At 52.8% G+C, this 13178-nt stretch overlaps 1 protein-coding gene across 2 annotated transcripts in view; it reads left to right on the top strand.

The window, feature by feature from the left end:
* TRIM67 (tripartite motif containing 67) overlaps positions 1 to 12897 on the top strand; it is a 53510-nt gene extending 40613 nt beyond the window's left edge. For both annotated transcript variants that reach the window (XM_023191828.2, XM_023191827.2), the window contains 5 exons: positions 2007 to 2152; positions 4836 to 4974; positions 7133 to 7436; positions 11281 to 11443; positions 12832 to 12897. In XM_023191828.2, coding sequence (XP_023047596.1) covers positions 2007 to 2152; positions 4836 to 4974; positions 7133 to 7436; positions 11281 to 11443; positions 12832 to 12897 — 818 coding nt within the window. The remainder of the gene's footprint in view (positions 1 to 2006; positions 2153 to 4835; positions 4975 to 7132; positions 7437 to 11280; positions 11444 to 12831) is intronic.
* The last annotated feature ends 281 nt before the right edge of the window (positions 12898 to 13178 follow it).

Raw genomic sequence — 13178 nt, 5'->3', positions numbered from 1 at the left:
GAGGGAGTGGAGGAGGTAGTGGAGGAGGAGGAGGGAGTGGAGGAGGAAGAGGGAGTGGAGGAGGAGGAGGAGGTGGAAGAGGAGGAGGTGGTGGCTGAGATAGTGGAGGAGGAGGAGGAGGTAGTGGAGGAGGAGGAGGTGGAGGAGAAGGAGGGAGAGGAATCTAAGCATTGAGTTTTGCAGGCAGCAGAGGGATAGCAAGTCCAAAGTCCCTGAGGCAAGAATCAGTTTTCTCTGTCCCAAGAGCAAGAAGGTCAGAGATCATAGCAGAATAAGCAAGGTGGGCTCAGAGACCCTAGGGGGTTAAGTAAAGTTTGCATAACTTACCCCATTATGAAATCAGCAAATGCTGGCCAGAACCAGAGTCCTACTCTGCATGCTGCCCCTCCACAGATGTCAAGGGAGGGGAAATAAAGCTCGTTGGTGTTTGTGGACTGAGGACCACACATGCAGATTCTGTGAACTCAGGAAGTCCTTACCTGCAAAATCCGTGGCCATTTTAAACTAAAGAAAAGGAAGTGTCACATTGCCATGCTCACTCCCACACAGCTTGCACCTCCAGTAAGGTCTGGAAAGGCCACTTGCCCCAGGTGTAAATGACACACAGTGCTGAGAAGCAGGAGGAGCCTGGCAGAGTGGAGGAGCTGCAGTGAAAGAGCTTCCTTTGGAAAGTGGGGGTGTGGGGGGGGGCTTGGGGCCACTCCAGATGCTACTCCTAGCTGGATGGGGTCACTGGACTGGTCAGGGGTAACTGGACTGGATAAGGTCACTGGATGGTCAGGGTTCAGAGAGGAAGCAGGAGAGCAGAGTAGCAGGGCCCAGGGGATGAAGCAAGGACTCCTACCAGCTCGTTAACTGAGGTGGGGAGTCAGGCTGTGCTCAGCCAGTCGCGTGCCGAATTCTTGGAACCAAATTGAAATACGTACTTTTAACAAAAGCAGTGTTTCAATTTTCCCTTTAAAAAAAAAAAAGGTCAAAGTGAACTCTATCGATTTCTAAAATCTCTTGAGCCTGACTAGAGCTAGAAAAATTTTAAACTTCTCCCACTTGGTTGGGCTCCATGGTTCATGCCTGTAATCCCAGCACTTTGGGAGGCCGAGGCGGGCGTTTCACGAGGTCAGGAGATGGAGACCATCCTGGCTAACACAGTGAAACCCCACATCTACTAAAATACAAAAAAAAAAAAAAAAAAAAAAAAATTAACCGGGCATGGTGGCGGGTGCCTGTAGTCCCAGCTACTCAGGAGGCTGAGGCAGGAGAATGGCGTGAACCCGGGAGGCAGAGCTTGCAGTGAGCCAAGATTGTGCCACTGCACTCTAGCCTGGGCAACAGAGTGAGACTCTGTCTCAAAAAAAAAACTTTTCCCACTCTCACCTTAATAGGACTTCTGATACAACTGATTCAAATCCTTAGTTCTTTAGGTTGACTGTCCAATACTCGAGACTTGCTTCTGTTGCCTGGATCTCGTCCCCTCATCTTTTAAATGCTTCCAGCCAAAGGTTTAAAGGCATCTCCCCTCACCTTCCCAATTCCAGGCATGAGCTGCAGGCTGGCTGCCACTTAGCTGTGGGCCCTGCAGAGAGGATCCCTGGGGCTTGTGCCACGCACAGGAGCACAGGGAACCTGGACTCTTATGGAACTGTTTATGCGTTCCTCATGAGTCTGAGTCAAAACCAGTGGTTCTCAGTGGGCAGATGGGAAAGAGCACATCCTTCCATAGGGCCATAGGCTCAGAAGGGTGGGGCCATCTACCACGGGCCCCCTGAGATTCCAGGAAGGACAACCCCTAGGTTTGAGAAGCACAAGGTCACCTGTGCTTGCCTTCATCCCCAGCCCATCTGGAGACCGACTCCTGGGCATCTGGGAGTGACTACAGGGTGACCAGGGAAGGAATTTAGCCTGGCTGTCCTCTGGGGGCCAGGACCCCTGGGATGGAGTGGGGTGGGGGACTGGGCTGGGGCCCTCGGAGGGCTTCATGCGCTAACTCATGCATGTCCCTCTCACAGTGCCACCCGTCCCCCTACTGCAGCTGGAGAAATGCTGCACCCGCAACAACAGTGTCACGCTGGCCTGGAGGATGCCACCCTTCACCCACAGCCCCGTGGACGGCTACATCCTGGAGCTGGACGACGGCGCCGGGGGGCAGTTCCGGGTAAGGCCTTGCTGCCTATTTGGCAGGGATTGAGGGTACCGATGCAGAGGCCAGAGTGGCTTCCACTGCCCCAAGCTCTGGTTCAGCCCATGGGGACATTGTGTTGCCATCCTCAGGGGACACTGGCCAAAAGGATAAAGAGGGCTGAGTCAAGGGAGATGGGGCTTCCCTCCCAAGGGCTAGGTCCAGAAGGACTGACACAAGCATGGAACTAGAGGAGAACTCAGAGAAGGTGTTCCCTGCACCCACCTCCTTTCCCGCTTACCCCCAGCCCCTCACACAGCAACATATTCCCTCAACGGGTTTTATCACACCTCGTCTTGTCTGATCCTCTAATTATTTCACCCGGCTCTGTCTTGACTTGGGAGGTATCATTTCTGGAGACAAGGAAGCACTGTGTGACCCTCCTATACCTGGCAAGGTGCTGGGCACATAGAAGATGCTGGATAAATGGTTGTTGAATTGGGACAACATTCTAGTCATGTCGCTGCTGATAGATTGCCATGGGGGCAATAAAGGTTCTTAGTGAACCAGAAATGCATCTTCTACTCCCATCTGCTAGAAACCCTGGAGCAGGACTCCACCCCAGTCCAGCCCTAATAGAGCACCACCTCGAGATTTCACTCCGTGACGGTCAGGCGGACGTGAGTGCCAGGGAGCACAAACTCTGGGCTTCTCAGATCACCTGGTCCCTGGCCCCGAAATGATTAAATAAACACTCATTCTAACAAACTACTGCAATCATAACTCTTGCATCTCTTCTCCTGGGAATTTGCACCCATTTAACAAACCTTGCCGAAGGTCAACATTCCCTTAGTTTCTCTCAAAGAGATGTACGTATGTGTCGTTTTACTTTGTGTTTGAAAAATACAGGAATGTAAGAATTAGGGAAATAGTTGCAGCACTTCCTTGGGAATTACTGAGTCCCATGTGAATATGGGCCAATTAGGGAGGTAAGATGAGGTAGCTCAAGCCAGGTCACTGAGTGCGGACCCCAGTCACTCCTGTTGTGCAAATGAGCCAAGAACTGAAAGAGCTCATCCACCAGAAATCAAGAGGAGAGTCAGTATTTTTTGAAATGGAAAGAAAGAAAAGGCTGTTTGGAAATATTAAAAGAAGCAGCCACAGAGCTCAAAAGTGGTCCCTCCTCTTTGAGACATGGCTACTAACAAAAGCTAGACCCAAGGGCTAGGGTTTATAAGGAAGAGGGTCTTATAGTGGGAAAAGTGTGGATGTTGCATGCAGACAGACCTGGATTTGAGCTATGGCTCCTATATGGATTAGCTGTGATCTTAGACCACATTATTTAATTAGCAGAAAATAATGACATGGGAGAGGCAAAAGGCTATGCATTTTGGGGGTTGAATAGGACAAAGGTAACTTTGAAGCGAATGAGGAACAAGCTCAATCTTTATGAAAGTATCTTTGGGGGCCAGGCATGGTGGTTCACACCTGTAATCCCGGCACTTTGGGAGACCAAGGCGGGTGGACCACTTGAGGTCAGGAGTTTGAGACCAGCCTGGTCAACATAGTGAAACCCCATCTCTACTTAAAATACAAAAATTAGCCGGGCGTGGTGGCAGATGCCTGTTGTCCCAGCTACTCTGGAGGCTGAGGCACAAGAATCACTTGAACTTGGAAGGCAGAGATTGCAGTAAGTCAAGATTGCACCACTGCACTGCAGCCCAGGTGACAGAGTGAGACTCGGTCTCAAAAAAAAAAAAAAAAAAAGAAAGAAAGAAAGAAAGAAAAAAAAGAAAGAAAGAAAAGAAAAGTATCTTTGGGGCCTGATGCAGAAATGTCTCGCCCTTTGGAAAGACCAGGAAAACAGCAGCTCCAGGAGGGCTAAGGAGTGGAAAATGCCAGCCTCAGGGGTGGGAGGAGACAAAGGAGTGGATGTGCCCTGTGGCTCAATAGAGTCTTGTAGACCAGGTTGACCTTGGCAGAGTCAGGATGTTCCTGGTCAGTATCCTGGCTGGCTGCAGACCTGGGAAGTCGCCTCACCAGGACCCCATCACGCCTCGCCACCTCACAGGCAGAGGGGCCAGGTAGCCAGTAGTAAGGCATTCATGCCCAAGTTGGTCAAATTCTGTGAGCCAGCCATGACTGAACGCAATTTCCCTTTTTATTGACTTCTATTTGGGTAAGAATTTTTTTTTTTTTTAATTTTTTGGCTGGGCACGGTGGCTCACGCCTGTAATCCCAGCACTCTGGGAGGCCAAGCAGGAGGATCACCTGAGGTCAGGAGTTCGAGACCAGTCTGGCCAACATATAGGGAAACCCCATCTCTACTAAAAAACATATATATAAAGATTAGCTGGGCATGGTGGTGAATGCTTGTAGTCCCAGCTACTTGGGAGGCTGAAGCAGGAGAATCACCTGAACTCGGGAGGCGGAGGTTGTGGTAAGCCGAGATCACGCCACTCCACTCCAGCCTGGCAACAGAGTAAGACTCTGTCCCTCAAAAAAACAAAAACAAAAGTTGTTTAGAAATGGGGTCCTGCAATGTTGCCCAGTCTGGACTCAAGCGATGCTCCCACCTCTGCCTCCTGAGTAGCTGGGACTACAGGCCACCACGCCTGGCAAAAGCACTTTTAACATCAATGTGTTTCCAGAAGCCATTTGCTAAGAGGAATTTTCCAAATGCTAGAGGAGCCTGGTGAGCAGCATTGCTCTCTTTCAGGAAGTGTACGTCGGTAAGGAGACTTTGTGTACCATCGACGGTCTTCACTTCAACAGCACCTACAACGCCCGAGTCAAAGCTTTCAACTCTTCTGGTGTCGGGCCTTACAGTAAAACTGTCGTCCTGCAGACGTCCGATGGTGAGCATCGGGATCTCTTAGTGGGAAGAACAGATTCATCATTTTATCCAATGACAAGCACACAGCCACTTGCAGCAGCTGTGATGACGGAGTGGGGGTGGGGGTGGTGCTAGGCACATCTGGGTTCTCCAAGGGCGTGCCCTTCTGGGACCATAGGTGGCCTCCCAAAGGACAAAGATTGACTCCTAGGGCCAACCCACATTTCATCCCATGGACCAGGGCAAAGGATGAGCTGCTGAAGATGGTGGAGGGAGGAAGTGCAGGGCCGGAGGGGCCTGTTGAGGTGCATACGCCTCACCCTGCTCTGCACACACAGCTCCTTGCTGCACCCACGTGGCCTACAAGCCACAAAAGAAACACTCCTTTACCCCATTATGCTGGACTAAACGTGAAGTAGCTGAGGGAGGCTAAACTTCTCCCACTTCTCAAGGGCCGAGGAGTGAGTAGGACAGTCCGAGACAAGAAAACTCCACGATAGATGCAGTGGGCCCACCCCAGGCCCTACATTTGAGCCTTTCTCACAGCGGAAGAGGGCTCTTTAACCCCCAGCATCGGAGCTCACATCCAGTGGTTTATACACCTACCCAGCCTTCTAGGTGTTGGGCAACAACAGCATGTTGAAATTAATTCAGTGGAATTTTGATCATCTGAGTTCTTAGCAGGGAGCGATGAGAGATATAGAAATCACATTCCAAAGAGAGTCCTGCCCCACCCGGCGTGGCCCAGCCCAGGCTGCAGAGGCGGTTTCCAGCTCCCCAGTGCCTCCAAGAAGAGGGCAAATCCTGTATTCATTTTCATCATTGAGTCTACACGTCCTCTGACTGCCACAGCTGGATGGTCTCCTAGAGGCAGGGAGGAGAAGGAGCAGGAGCAGATGCTGGTGTCAAAGACCCAGCCAGGGACACTTTTCTGAAAATGGTGCCACCTGCAGAGTCCACTTTGTATGCCCCTAGAGGAGAGCTCACTAACTTCTGCCTCTAGACTCTCCTGTCTACAGATGAGCGGTCCTTGCCCTGTGCATTGTGGTCATGACTTTCGAGTAAGGGCCTCACTTCCGACAAACGGGGGGGTTGGGGAGCAAAAGGGGGCAGCGGCTGATGGCCTGCAAAATGGAGAATTGAGCTTTGTGACTTTGGCCCATCACTTCACCTCTCTGTCTCTCAAATCTCCCACCCACGAGGTGGCTCATCAATATCTATTTCCTCCTGTACTTCTTTTTTTTTTTTTTTTTTTTTGAGAGGAAGTCCCACTCTGTCGCCCAGCCCACAGTGCAATGGCGCGATCTTGGCTCACTGCAACCTCTGCCACCCTGTTCAAGTGATTGTCCTGCCTCAGCCTCCTGAGTAGCTGGGACTACAGGTGCCCACCACCATGCCCAGCGAATTTTTTTTTTTTTTTTTTGAGATGGAGCCTCACTTTGTCGCTCAGGCTGGAGGGCAGTGGTGCGATCTCGGCTCACTGCAAGCTCCACCTCCCAGGTTCACACCATTCTCCTGCCTCAGCCTCCCGAGTAGCTGGGACTACAGGCGCCCACCACCACGCCCGACTGATTTTTTGATATTTTTAGTAGAGACGGTGTTTCACCATGTTAGCCAGGATGGTCTCCATCTCCTCACCTCATGGTCTGCCTGCCTCGGCCTCCCAAAGTGCGGGGATTACAGGTGTGAGCTACCACGCCCGGCCATGAATTTTTGTATTTTTAGTAGGGATGGGGTTTTGCCATGTTGGCCAGGCTGGTCTCAAACTCCTGACCTGAAGTGCTCCACCCACCTCGGCCTCCCAAAGTGCTGGGATTACAGGCGTGGGCCACCGCACCCCGCCTATTTCCTCCTGTACTTACAACGTGTCTGAGCGTTTGAAGGGTTTTAGAAACCAAGACCGGGAAATGTATCTAGATTTGAGGCTTTGAGGCCTGAAAATCCTTGGCAAGGCCGGGCTCGTAGGGCTAGCAATTTGGATGAACACAGAGCAGGGCATGTGTGTGAGCGTGTGCATGTGTGTGTGTGTGCACGTGTGCAGTAGTCATACAGGAAAGAACCTTCACTTCTGGGTGCCGACCTTCTAACAGAAGTGAGTGTGTTTGTGTCTCTGAGCCAGTTAGAAACTACTAGCAAATTCCATCCCCTGACCCTGCTCCTCTCGCCTCCTTCCTTTTTAGTGGCCTGGTTCACATTTGACCCCAACTCTGGGCATCGGGACATCATTTTATCCAACGACAACCAGACAGCCACCTGCAGCAGCTATGATGACCGGGTGGTGCTGGGCACAGCTGCCTTCTCCAAGGGCGTGCACTACTGGGAGCTACACGTGGACCGGTACGACAACCACCCAGACCCCGCCTTCGGGGTGGCCAGGGCCAGCGTGGTCAAGGACATGATGCTGGGCAAGGATGACAAGGCCTGGGCCATGTATGTGGACAACAACCGCAGCTGGTTCATGCACTGCAACTCCCACACCAACAGGTGCGATTGGGCCCCATCCTGCCTCCCGTGGACACAGGTTGTTTGGGAATGAGGGTCCTGAAGACCAGTGTCCCTTCTGCTGTCCCCAAAGCCAGCAGGAATTGGGAGGAGGTATTTTCAGCCACTTTGGTCTCCATTTTCTAGGAAGCTTTGACTCTGCCCACGTAGAACTGGCCTGCAGCCCAGAATGAGGGTATGTTATGGTGATTTGCACAACACCCGCACAGATGGGTCTCCCAAGTTACCCAGCGGGCCTCTGCTGGGATATGGAGCTCATAGTTTTCTTTCTGGTCCAGCTTCACTTTCCTTTGCAACTGTCAACCCAAGCTTGAGTCACTGCAGGGCGTTAATGGGCACCACTGGGGTTGATGTCCTCAGAGCTGTGACCAGGTCATTGCCACTAACTTGCCTGCAGTGATCCTGGCCACTGCCCTGGTCTCATGTGCACTTGAGCCTCAGCAGGGCCGGGCCCTCGACAGGGCAGTAGCAGAGGGCATGGCTGGGGTGCTCACTACTAAAACGAGTCTGCCAAGGGTGCCTACAGCTGTGGCTTTGCCCTGAGACTGGCCCTGGGAGTAGGGTCACCAGTGTGGACACGGGAGACTCAGGTCCTGGCCTGTGTCACTACCGGGGCCTCTGTTAGGAGGGCAGACGGGGATGAGTCCTCCGGGACTGCCCCCGAGGCCTGGGCTTCTCCAGGGCGCCTTGGTCTCTCTACTCAGACACAGAGAAGGCAGTGCCCCCCACCCCCGACACACCTGCACCATAGCCCCGTACTCTTTCTCCTCTCCCAGGGATTTTGTGCTCACAACTGGCTGGCATGTGGGGATGGACGTGGGGGTGAAGAATCCCCAAGGCCAGAAATGGAGAATTGCAAGTTGCAGACACCTGGTGCCACCTCCTTGCTATGGAGCCTTGCTTCTGGTCTGCTAAGGACCATCTCCCCAGCAGGAAGGGGTGAGGAACTTCAAGGAGCTGACCTTGACTTCGCTGGCCCCAGTCAGGGGCTCTCAGTGCTCTGGGCCCACCTGCAGCTCCTATAACAGCCCCTGGGGCACCTTCCCGCAGAGGAAGGACCAGCTTCTTCTTTCTCAGGGAAGCCAGGTCTAATCTGGGCCAAGGACTTGCCCGAGGGCACTCAGGATCCTGTCTGCCTGCCTCTTTGCTGGTAGGCAGCGCCCCTTCTCTCCTGAGTCCTGGGGAAGAGGCGGGCAGCTCTGTGCCTCTGCCCAGACCCTGCAAGCTGGCCATTCTCCCTCCTACCCACAGAGGGGCCAAGTCCAGGCCCATCAGCTCCGTCTCTGCTTGCTTAAGCCAAACTGGCACCCAGATACCCTGTTGGCTGGCAGGAGTGATAACAAGAAGCATTTGTCAAGCCCTTACTTGTGCTCAGTGCTGTAGGAAGCATCAATGTATCTTGAGCTCATTTAATCCTTGCAAAAGTGCTATTACTGTTGCCATTTTACAGATTATAAAAGTGGGGCTTAGACTGGAATAGTGGCTCGCACCTGTAATCCCAGCACCTAAGGAGGCCGAGGCAGAAGGACTGCTTGAGCCCAGGAGTTTGAGACCAGCCTGGGCAACTTAGTGAGACCCTGTCTCTATAAATAATACTAATTTTAAAAATTAGCCAGGCAAGGTGCTGTGTACCTGTAGTCCCAGCTACTTGGGAGGCCGAGGCAGGAGGATCACTTGAGCCCTGGAGTTCAGGACCAGCCTAGGCAACATAGTGAGACCCTCCTCTCTACAAAATAAATAAATAAATAAAAAGCCTGGGCTTAGGAAGGTCGGACAATGGCTCAGGCCATGCGGCCAGTTGACACTGTCAGGGTTGAGCCCAGGACCCCAGCCTCGGTGTGTGCGGTGCAGACTCCCCAGCTCTCCCGGCCATTGGCCACCACACTCCTCCCAAGAGCTGCCGAGCACTTGGGCCTTTGCTGTCCTTGACGGCCCCTTGGTGCCACCTCAGTAAGAAAAACAGAAGGGAAGTGGGGCCATGAGAAGGTAGAGAGAATCTGCCCCTTTCTGCATGTCCTCCCACCCTGGGATGTGGACCGGGTAGGGTAAGCGCTATCTGGGAGGAAGTCGAGGCAGCCGGGAAGTTGGACGCCAGAGCTGACTGGGCCTGAGGCTTTGCTTAGGTCGGACTCATTTCTGCACCTCCCGTGGGTCACTACCGCCACCCGGTGGTCAGTATCCAAATAGCACCAACAGCACGGTTTTAGTTCCCTTCTCCCACCTGCCGGGGCACCCTCGGGGAAGCCCTGCCCAATCCCGAAACATCTGTCTGGGCCGGGCCGCCCACCAAGTCCTCCTCGGGACTTCCTGTCGTGAATCCTTCTCGCTGCTCACCTTCCCTCTGCCCTACCAGCAGCGTCCAGTAGATCAACTCATTCTCAACCTGGAAGGACAAACAAGGTTTTCTTAGCAGAGTGGGGTTGCTAAGGTTAAGGCTAAGACCTCAGCCCTGAGCGGGCGCGGTGGCTCAAGCCTATAGTCTCAGCTACTTAGGAGGCTGAGGCAGGAGGATCCCTTGAGCCCAGGAGTCCAAGACCAGCCTGGGCAAAATAGTGAAGCCCTCGTCTCTATAAAATATTTTAAAAATTAGCCGGGCATGGTGTGTGCCTGTAGTCCCAGCTATTCGGGGGGCTTGTGGGAGGATCCGTTGAGCCCAGGAGTTTCGGGCAACAGTGAGCCATGATTGCACCACTGCACTTCAGCCTGGGCCACAGGGAGAAACATCCACTCAAAAACGAAAAACCACCTCAGGGAAGGGAAGGAGAGTCTGCAGGATTCAGCCCATGGGAGCAGACGTGGCCAGCCAAGCCGCCCTTGGGAGCATGTTCCTTACTTTTATTAATAGATTCGCTTCCACCAGGTGGATGTGAATTCTTACCACCTACGAAGTACGACATTGCCAACACTGATCAAGAGCAGAGTGGACGTTCTCAAGGTTCCGCTATTGGTCACCTGTCGGATGGTGACTCCAACAGAGGACTTGATTTCAACTTCAGCACCCTTCTCCCTGGCATACACTGCTTTTCGAGGGACCCTAGGATGTTTCTGGGAAGATGAGCCAATGTAGGGTAGGGGCCTTTCAAAATTTCCTGCAGGCCTGGATGGCCACATCTTCATCGACCTCAGCATCCTCACTTGCCTAAAACAGAAAAGGGCACCAAGTCAGTTATTTTCTTTGGCAGGAAAAGGTGCCTTTCTTACCTATTCTCCATGCTCCACAGTTTCAAATGAGACCTACTCATCAGAACCCGATTTTTCTAGTATGCAGATCCCAGATGCTCTCAGGAAGAGGGGGTTGAAGAGCCTGGTTCCTCCAGGGGAGTCTTCATCGTGGCCTGTTAACAAGGCGTGTCCACTGTGAGAGAAGGCTCATATGCCAGGAGAGCACCCCACCACCACCTTGGGGGCCATGTTTAAGTGAGGGTGTTCCCAGCATCCTATAAATAATTTTCCTGCCTGGGCATGGTGGCTCATGGCTATAATCCCAGCACTTTGGGAGCCCAAAGTGGGAAGATCACTTGAGCCTAGGAGTTCAAGACCAGCCTGGGTAACATAGTGAGACCCCTATCTCTACAGAAAACACAAACAAAATTAGCTGGGTCTCATGTCACGCACCTGTAGTCCGAGCTACTCGGGAGGCTGAGGTGGGAGGATCTCTCGAGTCTGGGAGGGTGAGGCTGTTGTGTGCCGAGATGGCGTCACTGCACTCCAGCCTGGGTGACAGAGTGAGACCGTGTCTCCAAATAAATAAATAATTCTCCTCAGTTAATCCCCTTCATCCCAGGCTGAGTGTGGTTGATGGTCTTCCTGGGGACTCTCTTCCCAGGACGGAAGGCGGCGTGTGCAAGGGGGCCACCGTGGGCGTGCTGCTGGACCTGAATAAGCACACCCTCACTTTCTTCATCAACGGGCAGCAGCAGGGCCCCACAGCCTTCAGCCACGTGGACGGCGTCTTCATGCCAGCCCTCAGCCTCAACCGCAATGTGCAGGTACACGCCTCCCCCGGGCCGGACCTGGTCTGGCTGCTCCCCACTGTTTGCCCACAAGTCTCTGCAGTGCCCGTGGGCAGAGTAGGCCATAAAGAAGCTGACCACAGAGCCTTCCCAGACAGAGCTTATCGAGTGGACTGCCTTGGACATTTCCTAGAGGCGTTCCGTTCTAACTTGTTCACTTGGGACACCCAGGGGCCCTAAGGTGGCAGCTTCTGGAGACGCAGACCTCATGGCTGAGCCCAGTCCCTGGGGAGTGCTAGTAGCTCAGGAGGCCTGAAACAGAGAGACAAGAATGAGAGCCCAGGAGGGTGTGAGGAAGGGAGAAACACGAAGGTGCCATCCGTTGTCTTAGTAGAGTCCTCCTCCACTTGGGATGGGGAGCTGGAGTGTGGGGAGGCAGGGTCCTGTTCTGTGGCCCTGAATATTGAAGAGTCTACATCAATCACTGATTGATCGATTTGATCTTCTACTCATTTGCAAAAGGGATTTGTGGCAACCTAAAAGATAGGCTTGGCTGGGCATGGTGGCTCACACCTGTAACCCCAGTACTTTGGGAGGCCGAGGCGGGCAGATTATGAGGTCAGGAGATCGAGACCATCCTGGCTAATACGGTGAAACTCTGTCTCTACCAAAAATACCAAAAAAAAAAAAAAAATAGTCGGGTGTGGTGGCGGGCGCCTATAGTCCCAGCTACTCAGGAGGCTGAGGCAGGAGAATGGCGTGACCTGGGAAGCGAAGCCTGCAGTGAGCCGAGATCGCGCCACTACACTCCAGCCTGGGTGACAGAGCAAGACTCTGTCTCAAAAAAATAAAATAAAATAAAAGATAGCCTTGGCCAGGCATGGTGGTTCACGCCTGTAACCCCAGTATTTTGGGAGGCCATGGCAGGAGAATCGCTTGAGCCCAGAAGTTTGACACCAGCCTGGGGAACTAGCAAGACACCATCTCTACCAATGAACAAATAAGCTTTTTTTAATAAAAAAAATAAAAGGTTGGCTATTATTCCTCACAGTTAATAGAATGGGATTAATAGGAAAGAAGGTCATGGCTGGAAAGTAGACACAAATATGTAACCACGGGAGCCGGTGCGTCAGAGCCGTGCTCCTGTGACAGCATCTACTTTGCCCGGCTCTGGCAGCTCTGGCAAAATGAGGAACTAGTCAGCTGGGTGATTCTTATTATGAGGAAAGAGGTGCAAACCAACATAGCCTTTAATTAGGGATATTGAGTGACATAATATTCACCAGTATACAGCAGCCCTGAGCTGTTGCATGGATGGCCCTGGAGCCAGCAGGGGATCCTGCCAGTGTCTGCGGTGCCTTTGGAGCACTCAGGGCCCCTGCAGCAGCCTCTCCCACCCTCACTTCCCCTGTCTTCTTTTCCAGGTCACCCTGCACACAGGATTGGAAGTGCCGACTAACCTGGGGCGGCCAAAGCTGTCAGGCAATTAGCTCCGCTCCAGCTTGGCACTGTGCCTGTGACACTGACATTCACAGGCAAAATGCCCACCATTCTCACTAAGCTCAAATAACCCACAAAAGCAGGATACGCAAGTCATGGGTACAACCTGGCAGCGTGGAATGTCATAGAAACACATTTTCTTGGGGGCACGGGGAATGGGTCTACGGGCCTTGCTCACAGCTGCCACTGTCAGTGGCAAAGGCGGGTACGTGTGTCACCCTTATTCCATCCAGACGTTACGAACGCTCCCCAAGAAGGACCTTTCTCAAGG

Source organism: Piliocolobus tephrosceles, chromosome 1, assembly GCF_002776525.5.
Source record: "Piliocolobus tephrosceles isolate RC106 chromosome 1, ASM277652v3, whole genome shotgun sequence".
Lineage (NCBI taxonomy): Eukaryota > Metazoa > Chordata > Mammalia > Primates > Cercopithecidae > Piliocolobus > Piliocolobus tephrosceles.
The sequence above is the reverse complement of the archived record's forward strand: the minus strand, read 5'-3'. Positions and strand labels throughout refer to the sequence as shown.